At 46.8% G+C, this 19,707-nt stretch overlaps 3 protein-coding genes across 8 annotated transcripts in view; 2 read left to right on the forward strand and 1 right to left on the reverse strand.

Annotated features, from left to right (window-relative positions):
- Positions 1–13,105, forward strand: CAPZA1 (capping actin protein of muscle Z-line subunit alpha 1). 2 transcript variants are annotated; one of them, XM_062595309.1, is made up of 10 exons: positions 1–62; positions 5,865–5,928; positions 6,216–6,267; positions 7,080–7,143; positions 8,498–8,704; positions 9,135–9,214; positions 9,660–9,738; positions 10,240–10,311; positions 10,900–10,962; positions 11,534–13,105. In XM_062595309.1, exons 1-10 carry the CDS (start codon positions 24–26, stop codon positions 11,672–11,674), a joined length of 861 nt encoding a protein of 286 aa, XP_062451293.1. In that variant the 5' UTR covers positions 1–23; the 3' UTR covers positions 11,675–13,105. The 2 variants fall into 2 exon arrangements, with proteins under 2 accessions (XP_062451293.1, XP_062451294.1); XM_062595310.1 differs by lacking the exon at positions 10,900–10,962.
- LOC134151025 (bifunctional apoptosis regulator-like) lies at positions 3,797–18,100 on the reverse strand. Of its 5 annotated transcripts, none has more exons than XM_062595306.1 (4): positions 17,290–18,100; positions 14,858–14,978; positions 8,062–8,142; positions 3,797–5,001 (listed from the first exon to the last, which is right to left on the reverse strand). In XM_062595306.1, exons 3-4 carry the CDS (start codon positions 8,091–8,093, stop codon positions 3,927–3,929), a joined length of 1,107 nt encoding a protein of 368 aa, XP_062451290.1. In that variant the 5' UTR covers positions 8,094–8,142; positions 14,858–14,978; positions 17,290–18,100; the 3' UTR covers positions 3,797–3,926. The 5 variants fall into 5 exon arrangements, with proteins under 5 accessions (XP_062451290.1, XP_062451288.1, XP_062451287.1 ...); XM_062595304.1 differs by having other exon boundaries at positions 3,797–5,486; positions 8,062–8,175; XM_062595303.1 differs by having other exon boundaries at positions 3,797–5,675; positions 8,062–8,175.
- The window catches only part of MOV10 (Mov10 RNA helicase), an 8,745-nt gene continuing 4,782 nt past the window's right edge, over positions 15,745–19,707 (forward strand). The window contains exons 1-8 of the mRNA XM_062595301.1: positions 15,745–15,906; positions 17,298–17,394; positions 18,150–18,277; positions 18,351–18,589; positions 18,675–18,915; positions 19,019–19,141; positions 19,264–19,417; positions 19,534–19,688. Coding sequence (XP_062451285.1) covers positions 15,773–15,906; positions 17,298–17,394; positions 18,150–18,277; positions 18,351–18,589; positions 18,675–18,915; positions 19,019–19,141; positions 19,264–19,417; positions 19,534–19,688 — 1,271 coding nt within the window. The 5' untranslated portion in view covers positions 15,745–15,772. The remainder of the gene's footprint in view (positions 15,907–17,297; positions 17,395–18,149; positions 18,278–18,350; positions 18,590–18,674; positions 18,916–19,018; positions 19,142–19,263; positions 19,418–19,533; positions 19,689–19,707) is intronic.

A 19,707-nucleotide genomic window follows, 5' to 3' on the forward strand; every position in this document is an offset into this window, starting at 1 on the left:
GGCCCGGTCCCAGAGCCGCCAAAATGGCCGACTTCGAGGAGCGGGTGTCGGATGAGGAGAAGGTAGGGACGGGGCGCGCCGCCCCGCGGCCTCCCCGCGGCGAGGGGGCGGGAGGGGGACGGACCTGGCCCGGCCTGACTCGGCCGCCCCCTCCCTCCCTGGGCCGGGAGCGCTGCGGGGCGGCCCGCGCCCCGGGCCGAGCGAGCCAGGCGCGGGTGAAGCGCTCGATTTTCTACACGGCGCCTTGTTACTTAGCCCTGGCTAGGGTGGCTCCCCGTGGCTCTCTGTGTAAAACAGTATCCGCCGCTCTTCGGCTTTCCTTTGCCTTCTGCTAGATCAGTAAAGCCAGCAGCCCGTTAAAGACAGGCCAAGAAGTCTGCTCAGCTCCAAACCACGAGGACCTTCAAAACCTGTCTTCTGCTTTTCTGCTTATTGCAGTTACTGCTATTAACTTTGCTGTGGATTGAAAAAAATGTACTGGATGGTGGGACTAAGCAGGAATAGATACCGAAACACTTACAGTTTTAGAAATGAAAAACAAACGGATTGTTCCTCTTGCATGGGAAAGGGAAAAATCTGAATCTTACAGGCAGCACTACGGTTTACATTACAAATGAGGGGACAACGTTTTCTGTAAGTCTGTAGACACTGTATCTGTACAAGTGATAGTTAAAAAATTCTGAAGTTACTCTTTATTAAATCACAAAAATATATACAGATTTTTGCTTTCTTAGTGTTCTGAAGGAGCACATCAAGGCTCATAGATCTTCAAGGATCATGTGAGCCTGGAGTCTGCTTTCATTTCCCTCTCAAACTGCCAATATCAGCTTCACTGTAGTGACATTCCTCACGAAAGAACCACACAGAGCCCCAGGGTGCAATTCCTCCATTAATATTCCTGTAAGTATGGAACTAGGTCCATGCTATGGTTATGTGCCTGATCACTTTAAAACAAAACTAGTATGGTACAAGAGTCATATTTGTTGTGAAAATATTTCTACTGTCTTTAAGCTACTAGTTATTTATCTTCAGCTGGCCAGGCAAGTGTTCCTGGTGTGTTTCATTGTAAAATAAGAGACTATCTTAGTCAAGCTGCTGCAGAAAGTGCTTCATCAGTCTTGCTTTTCACTGGAAAAACCTAAATGTTCACAGGAGGCAAGGAACAACCCTTATGATAGCCACCATGTTGCATGATTCAATTTTTAATCAATATTTATGGCTTAGTTTGTATTAACTTAGTAATTGAGGATTTAGCTTAACATGTTCTTGTGACACAATAAAAGCTGGAGTTAGATTCAAAGTGTTAGTTAAGAGCACTCAAGCAGTTTGAAATAAATATTGCAGAACAGAATTTTAACACATAACTGAAATTTATTCAATGCTGCATAAAATACGTATTTTATCTGTTGTCATTTGATTGAATTTCACTCCAATTCCAACTACTGAAATTGTAGTCATCATTGCAGTAAATGTGAAAATTATGAGTAAAACGCTGTAATGCTGAAGGTTTTGCTGGTACAGATTTTGAGAATGAAATAGAGGTGAAATAAGTTGTCTTTGGTAATGTGGCAAGTTATTAACAGAGCTAGAAGTAGTACTGGAGGCCCTGTTTGTAGGCTATGTCTAAACTATGCTCTTAACCTAGTTAATTTATTCTGAGAATGAGAGTCTGTGCTGCAAGAAGCTGAGATCACTTGGCTTTTCTTTTCCCTCCTGCCTTTACATTCACTTGAAATCTACAATTCTTTCAAAGCTACTTACGGGAAGACTTGTCCTTCTTCAGGAAAAGGCTAGCAGAACTGTATGTGCCCAAAGACTTTATTTGGAAGAACAGATGGGATTTTGCTTGAAACTGAAGCCTGTGTTCTACTTCATGTCTATGCTGAGGCAACCTAGTGTAAATTTAAGTAGTTCCATAATCGAAAGGGATACTCTTGAGGCAGGATTCTGAAAAAAAAAGACTTGCAGCAAAGATTTTTCTAGTATCCACTTGATAATCATTCTGACAAGTCTACAACTGTTTTATATTTCTTTTAAGTTTTGAGTTTGCCAATCAAAAACAACAAAATGAATTGTTCTTCCCTTTCACAAGCATCAGTTCTTTATTCTCTGTAGGCATATTTTAGGTAAGCTAAGGATACATGCTTGTTCAAGGCCTGCTGGAATGCATCTTACTGCCTATGTAAGTTGCTTCTGCTGTCATTTTGCTGGCTTGAACTAATGTTTGAGTAGCTTCCCTATTAGATGCTTTCCCCATTTTAGAAAAAGGAAGCTACTTTTTGCTAGCATACTGCATACAACCCAAAATGGTAATGAAGCACCAGGAAATAGGTCAGCTTGCAGAAAGTCTTTTCATGCTTCTGCAAGTGAACATCCTGCCTGCTGACACCACTTTGAATCATATCAACTCTGAAAACGTAAGGAACAATAATTCAAATGCTTGACTTTAATCACTTTACTCTATTTCCCACATTGCACTCTTAATTTCAATAGTTTGACTTAAATACATTGTACTTTATTGCTCCAAAAGAGAGGCAGGTTTATACATAATAGAAGTGACCAGCATTCACTTACAGTCTTTGCTTTGTTTACGGCTGGTTTTGTGATGTTTGTTTGAAATATGGAGCCCTTACTGTGTTGATTTAATTTCACTCATCTTCCCAAGATGGAAGAATTTCTGGAAGACTGTAGAAATCTACTCTGCAAGATTTGGGTGCATTATTATTAAAAGCATTTCATTCAGACTGTTGACCTAAAAGTCAATCTATTAAAAGAGTAGTCTCCTTTATGAGAATTCCATATACAGAACTATTCTGCAGCCACAACATTGTTGCATAAATATAAAGTTTGTAAGTTTTACGGCTTTTTGGGACCTTGCTTCGTCCATATGTTGATTTAAGCATCTTGTAAAAGGGAGTCTGCTCAGCTGGGGAGTTAATTTGCAGAATGTATTCTACTGCAATCATTCCATTGAAATGGATCTTGGCATGAAATGGTACAAGTACTGTATTTGAAAAGGCTTTAATACAGAGTCTGGTATGCCTGTATGCTTAAAGGTATATTAAAGGTATGCCTATGCGCTTACCCTTGCTTTCTTAGAAAAGCATGTGTTCCCTTTTGATCAGTCTTTCAACCATTTAGGTCTGGCTATTAGCAAAGACCACAAACAACACAAAGTAGCAATTTACCTTCTAGTTACTACCATATTATCTTAGTCACTATCTAAGCTTCTGATAGTGAAATTTAACTAGACTATGGAAACAATGCCACTATTAAATAACTGTAACTAGTACACATTTTTCAAACTCCAAGAGCAACATTTTTAGCATTGCTGTATACTTACCGAGCTTATCTAAAAGCAGAGAATCAGGAGAGAAATGGTCTGACATTTCCTAATGTATCAACTGCACTAACTACTGCTTTTTTAGTTTATCATTCACTTATATTGCATTTTAAGGCATAAAGGATGTTTATACTTTTTTTTTTTTAATAGGTGCTAATTTGAAAAATGATCTATTTTTATCTGAGGCTCAATCCAGCTAGGACAGAGTTGCTATTTGATACTGTTGAAAGAAGCCAGTATACCTTTTGTTGAAAGAAGCCAGTATACCTTTTGCTTGGAAAGATGTATACTTCCTTTCATAGCTTGCTTTTTAAATTGTGATGTGACAAATCATAAACAACTTTTTAATTAAAACCTGGAAGACTGAGAAGAGCAAGTACATCGTGTATCATTCTAAGTGAGAGGTTTCATTTACCTAAGGCACCTGAATTCTAATAACACAAAACATGTATATTGGATTTTAGAACACAGTGCATTTTTATTCTCTTTAAAAGAGAATGGGTTTTCTTATTCCAGCTTCAGAGTTCACAGACATTTAGGTATTTTCCTTACAGTTGGCCCTCTCAGATATTTAGTGCATTACTTACAATTCCAAATTCCTTAGTTCTTTCACTATTTTGTGAAAGTTTATGATTGGACTACAGTACAATTTCCAATAAAATGCATACTTCCAAATAAACAAAGGAATAAGATGCCACAGAATAGCACCAAGTAATCCTTGAGTGGACACGTGCCAGAAGTGCTTGCATGCTCTGCGTGGAATAGTTTGCAATTCTTTTCTTGACCAGATATTCCAAATGGACAGTAGTTCTAGAAGAGAAAGTAGCATGGCATTGATAACAAGAAACCATGATGTCCAGTAATGAATCCCTAGCCAGTTCCATGCAAATTCAGCAACTAATTGATAAGCCAACATGAGCTTAAACAGAAGTTTTCTCCATTGCTTCCAAGTAGGAGGTTTAAGATCTGAAAGTTTGTGTGCGTCCACTCCGTGTTCTTGCACAGGACATACTGTATGGATGAAAGGCAAAAATGTTTCTGTGTAATCAAAATAGTATATATACAATATTCCAAGTCTTGGGGAGGTGCTTAATGCATGCAGCAAGAACGGCGTGGGCTTGGGTTTTGCAGCCTTGTATTCCCAAAGACTGTAATGTTGCTTTTCCAGTTGCACATTCTTTAATTCCATCAGAAAAGTTTCTTTATGGCTACTGTTGTCTAGACTGTAGCTTGTGCTCTCTGCAGGACAAGGAGACTTCAGATGGACAAGAGGATCCTGCACTGGCTGTTTGTTCTCAATCCATATATGAATATGTGGAATGTTACTTACAGTAACTAGAGAGGTCAAAATCCCCAAGAATAGCCAGCCCCACTGCTGGCTAACTTTCTGACCATTCCCATGCTTATGAAGGACATTATGAGCTGTATCACTTCTCTTCCTAGCCATGCCTCTTCCTACAGTGTTATCGTGAGACAAAGTTTCCATAGCTTGGTGGAGCCTAGGACTAACCTGTGAAGGATCTCCCAGTTCCTGCCGAGGTTCTGATGGTCTGCATTCCAGAGCGTGATTTGCCTCAGAGTTCATCCACCATAAGCATAGGCATGGCTGGCAGGTGTTGTCTCCACTGTTCAGGGTGTGAGAACTGACCAGGACTGCACTACAAGAGGAGCAAGGAAAGTCATCTGCTGACATTTGGAGAGTTTTTGATGCACTGTCCATTTCTGTTGACTTGTCAGATTCATTTAGGAGCTTTCTGTCACCTTCCACATTTCTGTCAGTTTCCATCTTTTTCCTTTGCATCTCCATACTGCCCTCTGCATTCTAAATACATCACTGTCTTTTCAAAGACTGTGAAACATAATTAACTCAGAAAGCAGTCCCATGGTAGTTGATAAAATTGATTTGCTGTTCTATTTCTAGAGGGATCAACCTCTCAGTCTTCACACACTGTTTGCTGCTAGTCAGTGGCATCTCCTTCAGCCAGTCATCAGCATCAAATGAGTTGCATCATAGGGAATCAATGAGTCTCATAATGTGTGTTAGATACTCCTTAGCTACCTGGTTGTGCTGTAGGCTGCCATCTAGTTGCTGTGTGATTTACCACAGTGACTTCTTATTTTTTATATATCTTGACGTGGGTTTCTGCTAACAGGGATTGGAAAAAGCCACTGTTTTAGTAATGTCACCAAGAAAAGTGGCTAGCATCCATGTTCTTAAAAAACAAACAAAAAAAGGTACTGTGCAGGTTGAACAGTTCACATTTTCCGCAGGTGTCCACATTAAGTTTGCACTTCTTGCTGAGTATATTTAGAGTTGTTCTGCTCAGTTGCACTGAAAAGAAATCTCATCTTGTATGAGACTGTTCTTATTTTGAAAACACATGCCTCAACCTTTCCCTAAATCTAGTACTCTGATTTGGTATTGTTAGTGAATTGCTTCAATGTAGGTTGTAGCTGTTTTTACCAATTGTAACTGGTCTTTTCTGTCAAGTTTGTTAATTTCTCTTCTGCTTTATTGTAGGTGCGCATAGCTGCAAAATTCATTACTCATGCACCCCCTGGAGAATTTAATGAAGTATTCAATGGTAAGGAAAGAAGAATGATCTGTTGGACTTTCTTCATGTTAAGTAAAGAAGAATGATCTGTTGGATTTTCTTCATGTTTCAGTTGTTATGAAAGCATATAGCTATGTCATATACTCCTTTTAAGGCCAACAGATACAAATGAGAAAAAATATATTGTCATTCTATGACTACGTGTGCTTAATGATTTAATCATTTTAATGGTTGTATTTATACAGCTAAAATTGAAATGCAAGAGAAACATTTGATCAAAAAAATCTAGTAATCTGTATGTTTTTTTTTTTTCTCAGATGTCAGGTTATTGCTTAGCAATGACAATCTCCTCAGGGAAGGAGCAGCACAGTAAGTACTATTGTTTCAAATATATGTCAAATTAGCATCTTCAGCATGTTTTCTTATAATTCATCACAAAATGATGATTAAGTCATTTGTGGTGTTGAGAAAAAAAACTTCTGTAACTTCTGTCTTAAGAGAATATAATGAAAGACATGGCAGATTCTTTTAAAAAGGCTGAAACTGGAATTCATACTGCAGAGGCCATATAAAACTGGCAGGAAGGCACTCTGCTGAAACATTTAACTGCAGCAGGAATGTCTGATCTTGGTGAAGCATTATTTGTAAAGCAAGTGAAGCCTGAAATACTGAGCAATCCTTAGTCAGAAGTTTGTTTTGTTTTTGGGAACTACCCTCAAGAAAATTGTTTTCAGAATATTGTATTAACTTGCTTACTCTCATCAGAAGGCACCTAAAGGTTATGCTTACAAGGTTTTTGATGCCAGGGTTTGCTTTGAGCTATGTGACATGTCAGTCAGCAGGTTTTTAGAACAGAAAGTTGCCATAAACTAGTCAGCTCGTTTACCGTGCTACTAAATTGTAGCTTCTGCACTCCTGTTTTGTCTTGGCCTACTCATATTTCTTTAGGCACATTCTGCTTCTGAACTCTTATTTTCCTGGTCATCACTAAATAAACCTGGCTTTAGATTTTTAATTTTTATAGCTATCATTAATAAAAATTGAAAAATCTTGTAAGAGTCCTAGTGTGTATTGTCTGCAAAATTGGACATTTTTTCTGTAGTTTAAGTCCCACTATATACTTATTCCTAAGTGAAAAATAACTGTACAGTTACAGCTCATGTTCTTTCAATTCTTAACAGTGCGTTTGCACAATATAACATGGATCAATTCACTCCAGTGAAGATAGAAGGATATGATGATCAGGTACGAAAGGTTTGGGGGGGATTCTTTTTTGTACATGCCAGAGGTTTGTATTACTGCACTGCGCAAGAGTAATAAATACGTTTTTCCTAAAGATCTTGTAAGTTGTGGGTAGGATAAAATTAGTCATCTCTCCTCCCTCCCGCCCACATCCTTATATTACCAAATTTTTACCCTTATAGAAGAGATATAGGTGAATTGTTCCCTTAAAGCTTTGTCTGTTACTAACTGGTAACTAATTTATTGTTCTTTAAAGGATGCTCAAGTCATTGAGATTCTAGTTAGAGTCTGAATGATTAAAGACTGCTCTTCATTTAAAGCTCATTTACAACTCCTTATGTTACCGCACACTCACAGTTGCTACTGAAATCAGTAGTGAATTCTTAATAGTATTTGTCAGTTGTCTTCATTTTTAACCATCTCCAGTTACCCTAAGTATGTTGTATCTTTGATTATAGCAATCTAATACTATCCAATCTACACCAATAAAACTGTTTTTGCATTTCCCTTTATAATACCTCTTATAAAGAGGCAAGCTGGAGAACAACTGGTCTTTCCAGAATGGCCCAGGCTTTCCTTTAACCTCTTGATGACTACAAACAAGTGTGAAATTTTACAGGGAATGAACAGGCCTAGTTTATTTTGACGGGAAGCCCTACAGAAGATAGAAAGCTGGCTTGGCCATCTGTTCTATTCTCTGAGCTCAGTACTGACCTAGCTTTTACTAGCTTCCTAGATATGTTCAAAGGAGGCAGATCTTGCAAGAGGTCTGTCTAGAGAAATAACTTTGACAAGAGAAAGTTGCTGTACAGCCTGCAAGGGGGAGGAGAGGGGGAAAAAAAAAGTTTGGGAACCTAGAGAAATCTTGTGAGCAAGACAAAGATATAGCTGTATATATTAGAAGCAGCCACATCTACATACCCTCTCGACTGGAAGGAAAGCCGTTGCAACATAGAACATTACAGTAAGTGGTAAATCCCAGAGCAAGATTCTTCATTTCCTCTAGAAATGTAGAAGGAACAGGGAAAGACATAACTTAAAAAAAAAAAAAAAAACAGAAACACCTGTCTGTATTGTAACTTTATGCTAAATATATACAACACAACTGTAACACAACCATTTTTGGAACAGAAGACTAAGTGCAGTATTACTGTGAAGAGCCAGACTTTACCTACAGTCTCACCACAACTATTCTGTCCTTAGTTGAGATTACTGTTGAAGGTCCTTGTTTCTTTACAAGATAATAGAGCTTAATGAAATAATCTATTGAGACAATAATCCATTAGTCAGAGAGAAGCCCCAAACACCACATTTAGAGCAGTGTAAGAGCTTCTTAATTTTCACTCTTATTTTCCAGGTCTTAATCACAGAACATGGCGATCTGGGCAATGGCAGATTTTTAGACCCAAGAAACAAACTTTCTTTTAAGTTTGATCATTTAAGGAAAGAAGCAAGTGACCCCCAGCCTGAGGACACAGAAACAGCTTTAAAATCATGGAGAGATGCTTGTGACAATGCATTGAGAGCATATGTGAAAGATCATTACCCCAATGGCTTCTGTACTGTTGAGTATCCATCTTGTTTCATTGAAAACTTTGCTTCCTGTTGATCAGTACTTTAAAGGGCCTTTGTACTGAGCGGTGCTGTTTGAATTGTCCAACTTCACTAGTTTCTGTATTTTTATTTCCTAATTTTGGAACAAGCTCCAAAAATGGTGCAAATATATTGATATGCACACAGTGGTGAAGGCTTATTAGACTTTATTTGCTCAGGGGCATGCCTGCACTGCACCTTAATGTCTGCAGTTAAGGAAAAGGAGGCATAATTTGCACATACATGCAAGTAGAAGTGTTGGGCAAGTTAGCTAGTGATGTGCATGCCCAGTGACACAGCAGAACACCAAGCCTCCACAATGCTGTCAAGAACAGAAAATAGCTCTTCTCAGCTTTTGTGGTGTGTATTACAGAACCTGTTTTAACTTTTTCTAAATACAGGTTTATGGTAAATCTATAGATGGTCAGCAGACAATTATTGCCTGTATTGAAAGCCACCAGTTCCAGCCCAAAAACTTTTGGTAAGACTATTTTAAACATACTGTATTTTCTTCCTTTCCTAGACCTCAAACACAAACTCTTCCTCTCTCTGGCTCTGACTGTCTGAAAGTCAAGTTGGTCTTGCGCTTCCCAGTCAGTTGTTCTACTTGTGGTCCATTTTCCATGCAGGCCCCTTAGCACTTCCTTAAATGCTCCAATATAGCTCAGTGACCTATCCAGAAAGAAAAGTATTAGCAGAGCTGGGTAGTTATCCCCTTACATGTTCCTGAGCACAAGTGCATCAGAGCCAGCATGAAACTTCATTGTTTTGAACTGTGCCTCAGGAATGAAATTCAGTGCCATATAAGGCATTTTAATGTTGATCACAAAGCAATACGAACACAACAGAAACATGCTTTTGTTGATTTGGCCCTTTTTATTGTTAGAGCTTATTGTAAATACAGGCTTCATGGTGGTTGTTTTTAGGAATGGTCGTTGGAGATCAGAATGGAAGTTTACCATCACACCACCAACAGCTCAGGTGGCTGCTGTGCTCAAGATCCAGGTGAGTTACATTGTCTGGCAATAACTAGAGAAGCTGCATTGCTGCTTCTCTTATATTGATATGTTTGGCTCAAAAATGAGATGCTGAAATACAGCAAAGATGTCCTTTAGAACCAAGATGCTATTAAACTATACAAGTCAAGAAATTAATTCTTAAAACTTCAGCATTTTAAACATTGCCTAAGATCTGGCCTGTGGTTTAATACATAGCATTACCCTATATGCCTCCAAGTCTGCTTCGCTTTATAGGGCTAAAAACTATACCATGGATTCTTTTATAATTGCTCTTATTTCAACTCTAGGCGTTTACTGCATTAACATAATCTTGAACAGGCTTGACAAAGAATGAAACCTTTTAGAAAATCCATCCTGCTTTTAGTCTCCACGTAAGCAGAGAAGACTGGCACAACAATGCTGTTGTGCCATTCTGGTAGCATTTTGGGGCTCTAGGGTTTATAAAATGAGTGTTAATGATAACCTGTATTTGTTTGTCTTTGTTCAGGTTCATTATTATGAAGATGGTAATGTTCAACTGGTTAGTCATAAAGATATCCAGGACTCTGTACAGGTTTCAGTAAGTATGATAAGAATTTTTCATATATATAATAAAGCAACTATTTACTTTCTTGAACAGCTCACTAGATGTATGCTTCTATGACTACACTCTTGACTAAAGCAGTTCTAGAGTGACATATCTGTATAGGTGTAGTGTTCAGAGTCGCATGGGAAGCAGGTTCTTCTGTTGCTTAAAATCAGACTATGTTAAATATTCATTTGCTATTGGTCAGCTTATCATGAAGCATCATTTAAAGGACAGAATATGCCTTTCTGTCTACATGCAAAGGAAAAAAATAGTATGAACATTGCACTGAGTAATTAGTCTTATAGTGACAGTAGAGGGAGCAATAGCCACAAAATCCCTAGTCTCTATATCAACGAAGGTCTGCTTTCCTTTTGCTCACAGTAAGGTGCAGCCCTGTTTCAGTTTGGAGTATAAGTTCTAGCTAGTACATACTTCTCTCTTGCACCCCACTCAGTCATGTCTATAATAACTAAAAGTCATGTCCACTTCATGTGTGCACTGCCTGTCATTTGAGACTAACTATATTGAGTAACTTACATTTTTTCATATAAAAATATGCTTTTCCTCTTTGCTCTGTAGAGTGATGTCCAGACAGCTAAGGAATTTATTAAGATAATAGAAAATGCAGAAAATGAGTACCAGGTAAGATCAGACATTGTTAAAAATAAACGTGGTGGAATTATATCAGTGTCAATTAACAAAAATATGACCACCATAATTCTGTTTCTAACTTAATATTGTTTTGACTGTAAGAATTACTTAGGAAAGAGCAGTTTTATTTGTTGACAGAGTATAGTAATGAAGCTATATGTTGCTAATAAGCAAAGCTTGCCATATATTTATTTTAAAGCATTACAGATGATGTCTGGAGCAAGCATGGAAGGGATGTGGGCAAGTTTAAATACTTTCCTGCGTCACAGCTGAAAAATACTAACAAGGAAATTTGTGATGGCTTTTTACATTGTCCTAACTTGTGTGCAAGAAGGAGACCTGATGCAAATAGTCAGTCAGACACCTGAGGAAGAAATGCTACATTCACAGAAGAGTTTAACAGAAACCCTTTCTCTTGTGCACACACACTGGTGACTTTGCATTATTAATTAGTTGGTAGTGTGCCTTCCCCTTATAGAAGGGGTTCTGTGGCTTTAACACCAAGTCATGCTTTTTTGGAGTATTCCATTACTACTATAACTGAACCCACTTGCCATTACAGACAGCAATCAGTGAAAACTACCAGACTATGTCAGACACCACATTCAAAGCCTTACGCCGGCAGTTACCTGTCACCCGCACCAAGATCGACTGGAACAAAATCCTCAGCTACAAGATTGGCAAAGAAATGCAGAATGCTTAATGCAGAAATTACGAGATTTATTAAATGTTTGTGTGCAAAAAACACAGGAAGAAATGTGATCTTATGCCAAGTAGATGGTTTCTAAACCAGTGCAGCATTTTTCTAGGGCTTTCAAAGTTAACAGGTTTTCTAGCCTCAGAGAGAACTGTGGAACAAATAAATTGTGTTTTGTGTTCCCTGCCATATAAACTTCCTATTGTGACTGCATTTACTGATAATTTTAATTAAGCCACATTCACAGTTCAGAAATACAGCTGTTTTCCATCATAATTGTACCAGTTGGAAAACCTGCTAGCTGCAAAAGCCCTATGATAAATACAACTGAGGGTGTAGAGCATTCCCTTCACCCATATACAGCACTCCAGGTACTCCAGTAAGTTTGTCAAATCTGCCAACAGCTCAAGGCGCTATGCTGCAAGATATAATAAATGCAAAAGACAGTAAGTTCTCCCATGTATCCTTACTACTGACCTCCACAAAGCAAAAGCCTGTAGGCTTAGATTTTACTATATGAAATGAGTTTACAAGTTCCCCTACAGAAATCCCTACACAGCCAGCTCTTCCAGGGATGTAGCTTTTTTTTTTTTTTTTTTTTTTATCTGAAGATTTGAGCCATGTTATCTGTAAGTGAATGTCTTTGCTGTCCCCTCCTCCATGTATGTACGGTTATCAGACATCTGCATTTTTCTAGAACTAAGGTTTTTTGTCGGATGGGTCACTGCTGATCCCTTTAGTCTGGATGGAGATTAAAAATGCAAATGTCTACAAAATAATAGGTATGTTGTGCTTTAATGCTTTGTGGCAGGTTCCTAGAATTTGTATCACAGGTGTATGAATGGATAGTATACAAAATAAATAAACTTGCACCAAAGTGAGAGAAAAAACCCTTTCCATTTTGTGTCTATTGTGGCCAGTTTCTTCTTACACTTAATGGGGATGTTGGGCTTAATCTCTTCACTGCTCTCTAAAACCTTATTCTATGTTACTTTGTTTTTCTGTAAAATCAAAAGTAGCAGTCCCAAGCAGCTTCTTTTAACAGGAGGTTGGAGGGACATGTGGATAACTTTCTCAGACAGAACTCAGAACATGGATTCTCTGTAAAATGAAACCTCTGTAGTTAATTCACTTTGCTTTCTTTAAACTTGTTTCTCACTTTGCCTTTTTGCAGGTTGTTTTTTAAATTGGCTGGTGTCTTCCTATTTTTACATACACAAGGAAAGGGGTTGGGAAGATGGGGTGGGACTGCTTGTGCATTACACTTCAGGTTTTGCACAGTAATACCCCAGTATAAGTGTGTCAGTGTTCTATCCTATGTGAGAAGTTTTGTCCAAATAAAATATATTTGTATTTGCTGTTAAGACTGACCATTTATCCTACAGGCATCCTCTGTATCAAATAGTCTAGTAGAAATACACCGGTCTTTGATTTAAAGCCATTTGTGTCTGTCCTTTTATGGTCTCACTTCTGTAAATTCATGGTCAAGGTAAAACTGCAGGTGGTATCTTAAGTACCCTGAAAACTGGGCTGATATTGCTTGCAAAGTTAAACTTAAGTTAAAAGAAAAGTAGTCACCTGGCTCCAATTATGTCACACTTGACCCTGGAGAAAAAATAGCAGATAAGGTTATTTCACTGATCATTTATATCTTATTATAGCACCCACATAGCTTCATACTTAAAAAAAAATTGGGTTGTTAAATGCAACCCCTGGATACATCCTATATTGGGTGCTTTGGACAAAGCAAGACTTGCCCTGTTCTGGTCAGTTACACACGCGGCTGTGCTAAGAGCTGCTCGGGCTACTGCCTCTGCCGCTGGGTGTTTGTTCCTAGAAGAAATGAAACGCTGTGAGCACGAGCGCCTAAGCGGCTGTAGTCTGCCTGGCTCCCATCCCAACCAGACAAGCACTGCAGCAATTCCAGGAATGTGAAGCTGAAGCAGGGCCCAAGATAACAGTGTCCATACAGTAGAGCTTTTATCTCCCGGCACAGCCTAAGCCACACCGCTAGCCTTTCCCTGCTCTAAGTTAGTTGCACTGCAAATAGTTCGCCCCCACTTGTCCCTGCTTTAAGACAGTCTCTCTTTTCCTTTCTCTGAATTTTAGCTAATCATTCTTTAGGGCCAACTCATTCCCTGTTATCTCCTCACCTTTCTCCCCTCCTCCCCCATCATCATCACTACAACAAAGACTCAGCTGATCCCAATTCTAGCTGCTTCTCAGCTCCTATTTCTTCCTTGGAGAAACAAATTTGACACAGCTCACTCACTGCCAATAAGGTATTACACAAGCGCAAGTGGCGACACATACCTAAAGGCATTTCAAAGGTTAAAACCATCAGGTATTCTCGCTTGAGACCAGCTATTTTATGCAAGGCTGAGACCAGATACAGAACAATGTATGTACTGGGCAGCTTCAGTTGAGGTGTACAAAAAGCCGATGCCTTTTTTAAGCAGGCAGCATGAACTCAGATCTATTACAGTGCCGAGGCACTGTAATTTGACTGACTCAGGAAAGCTGAGTGAAAGAGCTTTCCCATCCCAGTTCTGGGGAAAGGATCCCTACCAGCCCCAAGGACATCTGCTGCACTGCCCAGATGACTGCAATAAGGGTTCCTTTATGTGCTTGCAAGAGCAAAGCTTAAAGTTTCAGGACTGTACCTCCAATGCATGACAATTACTGAGAAGAAAGCAATTTTATGAACTCCAGAGGTTGCAAAATAGAGACTAAGTAAGTACACAAAGCACTGGAATAGGACTGTGATCTGTGTTGTCTTCCTACCTATACCCCATTTTCTACAGCCCCTGGATAGGACAGTGATCCTCACTCCTTTTGTAAAGTACTCTTAAGAGCTGATAAAGGAGCAAAAGGGCCTTGGAGTTAATTGCTGCTTCTATAGCTTGTGCTCAAAAGGCTGAGAACTAGCTTTAACTACAAACTGCATCCTTCAGATAGAAAAGCAGTTTCTGCAGAAGAAGTCACGTGCAAGTTATTCAAGTCTCAACACAGCTCACAGTGTGTCCTTGCCCAGGGTACAGGCAGACGGTTGTTTTGGAAGCTGCTTAGAGGCCTCCCACACCTGCGAGGGGGTCATGCAGTACTGCAGCCTGCCAAGCCTCCACCGGGCAGCAGCACTTTTCAGAAAGAAGCCCCCTAGAACTAAAGGGGTAAAAATAGCAGACTTACCTCAAAGTCCTTTGGCTACAGACAAGGCAAAATCAACACATTAAGTAGCACTGCAAGTAATCCCAGGACCTTGAGCCACTTCACAGAAGCAGGTCTGAGATCACCCTCCACGCTGAGCGGGCTGGAGATTTAAAGCACAGAAAATCAGGGGCAGAGCCAAACAAGGAAAGGAGCTTTTGCTGCTGCTGCCCTATTTATAGGGCAGCAGTGGGAGCACTTATCCCTCATCATTGGGAACAGTAATGCAATGCACTTGGGCACCGCTTCTCCTGCCAGTAAGCCTTGGCAGCTGTTCTGAGCTTACAGAGCCTGGGTTGCTCTCCCTGAGGGCAACTGGTGTCATGGCTCTGGGCCCAAGCTGACCAACTGGCCAAGACTCTGACACTTGGCGACTCTGCTTTCCCAGGCCCCTGCAGACCCTTCTCAGGGCGTGCATCCGTTATCTTTCAAGTAGCTGTGAGAGCAGGGAGGATGTGAACCCCTGCAGGTACCCCAGCAACCTGGGGCACAGCAGCCCACTCCAGCCCGGCTCTGCATGCAGCTGGGGCAATTCATGTTTTCATAGCGGAGGTGAATCCCCCAGCGGGGACCCTCCGCTCACACTCTGGGACATAGGACCTGCGGCTGGCCTGGGAGCACTCGTGCCCGGGGCATGGGGAGCCCCGGGGCAGGGGGACGAGGCTGCCGGGCACGGGGAGCTCGGGGCGAGGGGCTGCAGGGGCCCCAGGAGGCTGCCGGCAGCCCGGGCACGGGCGGCGCAGGCGGGCAGGGGCCGCCCCAGCCCAGCCCCGACGGGGCGGGCGCCTCGCCGGGGGCGCTGCCCGTTTCGCTTTCGTTTCTTCTCGCCGCGCCGCCCGGCTCAGCTCAGCCCAGCCCAGCCCAGCCCAGTGCAGCTCAGCCCAGTGCAGCTCGGCCATGCCACGGTGCAGCGTGAAGGAGGCGAGGCGCTGTGGGGAGCAGTTCGTGCAGTTCCTGCGGGACACAGGCCGGGAGGAGGAGAGCCAGCGCGACATGCTGCGGAGCATCTACACCCAGGAGTTCCGGGCCAGGTGAGAGCCCAGGCTGGTCCCCCTCAGGCAGCTCCGGCAGCATCGCCCCATCCCTGGCCAGCATCACCCAGCTCCCCGAACCAGCACTACCCCGCCTCCAGCAAGCATCGCTCGACTCCACCAGGCCAGCATCGCCCCGTCCCATCCAGCATCGCTTGGGCCAGGGCAGCTGGGCCCAGGGCTGGTCTCTGGGTGTGAGGATACCCCCCGGAGAGCAGGTTGGGCTTCGGGTCTCTCCTGGGCCACCAAGTGGGAGGGATGGAGCCAGCACACGCTTCCTGAACAGCGAGGAACCACCCAGGCTCCAAACGCAGGACCTCCACGCTCCCTGGGCGCGGGGGAAACGGCGTGGTGCCGGTGGGGCTGCCTGCCTGCTGCTGGGCTGCGGATGCAGGGAGCAGCAGAGCGGTCCCCGCTGGACACGGCCCTCTGAGCCCCTCTGCCTCGCCGCGGCTCTGCCGCGACGATCTCGGCCGCCACAGGCAGCGCCCCGGCAGCCACGACGGCACAGCCGCCAGCACCCGCGCCCGGGCTCCCCCGCCGGCACCGGCCCTGTGCAATGTCACCACCTTTAATCATCGGCCAAGTCTGGGCGCAAACTGCCAGAAGGCTGCGGAGATGTGCTGTGTGGCGCGGGAGGAAACGGCGGGCCCAGGAAGTGGCGAGCCAGCACCTTCGAGACGCTGTCTGCCTGCGGCGGGCGCCTCGGGGCTTGGGCTGAGCCGGGAACTGCCAAAGCAGTTCTCTCCCGGATGCCCCCTGCGCGGCCCAGCCCTGGGCGCTGCCCCCGCTGCGGGGTCCCTGCCCCTGTGGCACATCCTCCTCCGGCCAGCGGCCCTGCCCCACTGCGCCCCATGCATGGGCAGCTGCGGAGGCTGCGCGCGCCGTCGGGCCAGGCAGCGACGCGCCGGCACGGCCACGGCCCGGCTGCAGCACGGCCACGGCAGCATCCGGACGGCTGCGGCACAGCCACGAGGGCCACGTCGCTGCTGGGACAGCTGCAACACAACTGGAACAGCTGTGGCACACCTGGAATGGCCACAACACAGCTGGAAAGGCGTCCGAACAGCCCGGCCCCAGGCATCCAGAAACGCCCCCGCTCGCCAGGCCAGGGCCCCGCAGCGCCCACCCCGGCCGTTTGCCGCTGCACCGCCGAGTCGCCCGCGGCTCTGTGTGGACACCACGCCCCAGCCCCACTGCAAAGGGGCCCCCGAGCCCCTAGGTAGCGTGAGGTCCGCTAGACCAGTAAATCCCGCAGTATTCCAGCCCAAGCTGGGGAGAGTGTGTGAGCCATAGCAGCCCGCAGGGGTGCAAGACCTGAGCGGCACCAGTGCAGCCGAGCCTCTGCTCTCCCCCCGCACCGAAACGCTCTCTCCCTCTTACCTGTGCAGGACTGACACAAAAATGCCCAATTTCTCCTGCATCTTGTATGCCCTGAGGGTGACCCACCGTGCACAGGTGCACAGGGTGACCGTGCACTTCAAGAAGGTAAGGGAGGCTGCCGTGCAGGCAGCGCAGTGGGTCCCGCGCCCGCAGCGGTTCCCGCGCCCGTGGTGCTTCCCACGCCTGCGGCGGTTCCTGTGCCCATGGAGCTGGTGACGCGGTGGTCCCCGTGCCTGCGGTGGTTCCTGTGGTGGTTCCCATGCCCTTGGCAGTCCCCGTGCCTGCGGTGGTTCCCGCGGTGGTTCCTGTGCCCACAGCGGTCCCCGTGCCTGCGGTGGTTCCCGCGGTGGTCCCCGTGCCTGCGGTGGTTCCTGTGGTGGTTCCCATGCCCGTGGCAGTCCCCGTGCCTGTGGTGGTTCCCGCGGTGGTTCCCGTGCCCACGGCGGTCCCCGTGCCTGCGGTGGTTCCCACGGTGGTCCCCTTGCCTGCGGTGGTTCCTGTGCCCATGGCAGTCCCTGTGCCCGCGGCGGTCCCCATTCCCGTGGTGGTCTCCGTGCCTGTGGTGGTTCCCGCGGTGGTTCCCGTGCCTACAGCGGTCCCTGTGCCTGTGGTGGTTCCTGTGCCCACGGCAGTTCCCTTGCTCACGGCGGTTCCCTTGCCCGTGGTGGTCCCCATGCCCGCGGTGGTTCCCTTGCCCACGACAGTCCCCGTGCCGTGGTGGTCCCTGTGCCCGCGGTGGTTCCTTTGCCCACAACAGTCCCCGTGCCTGCGGTGGTCCCCGTGCCCGCGGTGGTTCCCATTCCGGCGGTGGTTCCCACGTCCACGTGCCACGGCCACGCTGCCACGGCTGTGCCTTGCAGGAGAAGAGGAGAGTGGTGGTGGCGGACCAGTACCGAAGAGCCCGGGCAGACGCGGAGCCGTCGGCATCGGCAGCCGGCCAGCAGCCCGGCTCCAGCCCGCGCGCCCCCGGAGGCCGCGCCAAGGAGAGGTGGGAGCCGGGCGCCGGGGGTCCCGGGGCTGCGAGGAGGGGGCTGCGCCCGGGCTGATGCCCCCGCCCGCAGGGCCGAGTTCATCCGCGGGAAGCACGGCGTGGAGATCGTCTCGGAGCACGACCGGGGCGACGGGCACGTCCGCTTGCACGTGCCCCTGGGCGAGGCGCGCGCGGCGGCGCTGCGGGTGCGCAACGGCGGCGGGGAGCCCGTGACGCTGCTGCGGTGCCGGCCGCTGCGGGGGCGGCGGGAGTTCTCCTTCTGGGACGAGCACGGCGTGACGCGGGGCCGGGCGCTGGAGCTGCCTCCGGGTAAGGGCGCCTGGCCGGCTGGCGCGCGCGGGCCCGCGAGGCCGCCCCGCGCCGGCCCCGCCGCCGCCACCCCCGTGCGTTGCAGGCGGCTCCTACGCCGTCCAGGTGCGGTGCCTGACCACCTGCAACGGCTGGTTCCTCCTCACCCTGGTGTTCGAGTTCGCCACGGGGCCGGGGGAGCCCTTCAGCATCGGGCGCTTCCTCTCCGCCACCGCCGAGAGCCAGCTGGCCAAGGAGCTGGGGCCCTCGGCTCCCTACGAGCCCTACCAGCCCGCCCTGCGGCGCCCGGTCACGGTGGTCACCGAGGACGGGGTGCCCCCCGCCAGGTAGGGGCTGGGGGCCGGCCCCGCCGCCCGCCCCCCGCGTCGGGGCCGCCCGCCGCCCCGGGGGAGCCGCGCACCCCTGCAGCCTCCCCGTCCCCCCGCCCAGCGTCCTGGAGAACAGCCTGGAGAGGGAAATCCCGCTGAGCCCCTGCCGGTACCCGAAGAGCCTCAAGGAGGCCATCGTGCTCGGCCCCAGCGCCGGCGCTCGGCCCGCCTGGGCGGCGATGCGGTGAGTGCGGCGGCAGCGCGCCGCTCCGGCCGCTCCCGGAGCTGAGCGACGGCCAAGGCGGGGCCTGGAGACGCTTTCCACCACGCTGGGCACGATAACCTGCCCATGCCCCGGCCCCGCAGGTCGTTGCTGGGGGCCCCCCTGCAGCCTGAGAACTACCGGGAGAAATTCCAGCTGCTGCTGCACCTGGAGGAGATCCAAATGGAGGTGGACATCCGGTGCTACGACTTGCAGGACGTGACCATGGTGCAGGACAGGGCGCTGCTGGTCCTCAATGTGCGTACCAGGAGCAGCCGGGGCGAGAGGGGCGCCCAGCCCCTCCGGGCACCCCAGGGCCTCGGGCGCCCGGCGGCGTGGAGGGCGCCCGGCACAGCGGTGGCTCTGCGGCGCAGGTGCCCGGCGTGGCCGAGAACCGCCCATCAGTGCTGCGGGGCGACCACCTCTTCGTCAGCCTCAGCAGTGAGCGGGACCACTCCCCACTTGTCCAGTACAAGGGCTACGTGCACGCCGTGGAGCAGGAGAAGGTCAGGCTGGGCTTCTCCTCCAAGTGAGTGGTGTCCAGCCCC

The sequence above is a fragment of the Rhea pennata genome, chromosome 25 (assembly GCF_028389875.1).
Source record: "Rhea pennata isolate bPtePen1 chromosome 25, bPtePen1.pri, whole genome shotgun sequence".
NCBI classification, from domain to species: domain Eukaryota; kingdom Metazoa; phylum Chordata; class Aves; order Rheiformes; family Rheidae; genus Rhea; species Rhea pennata.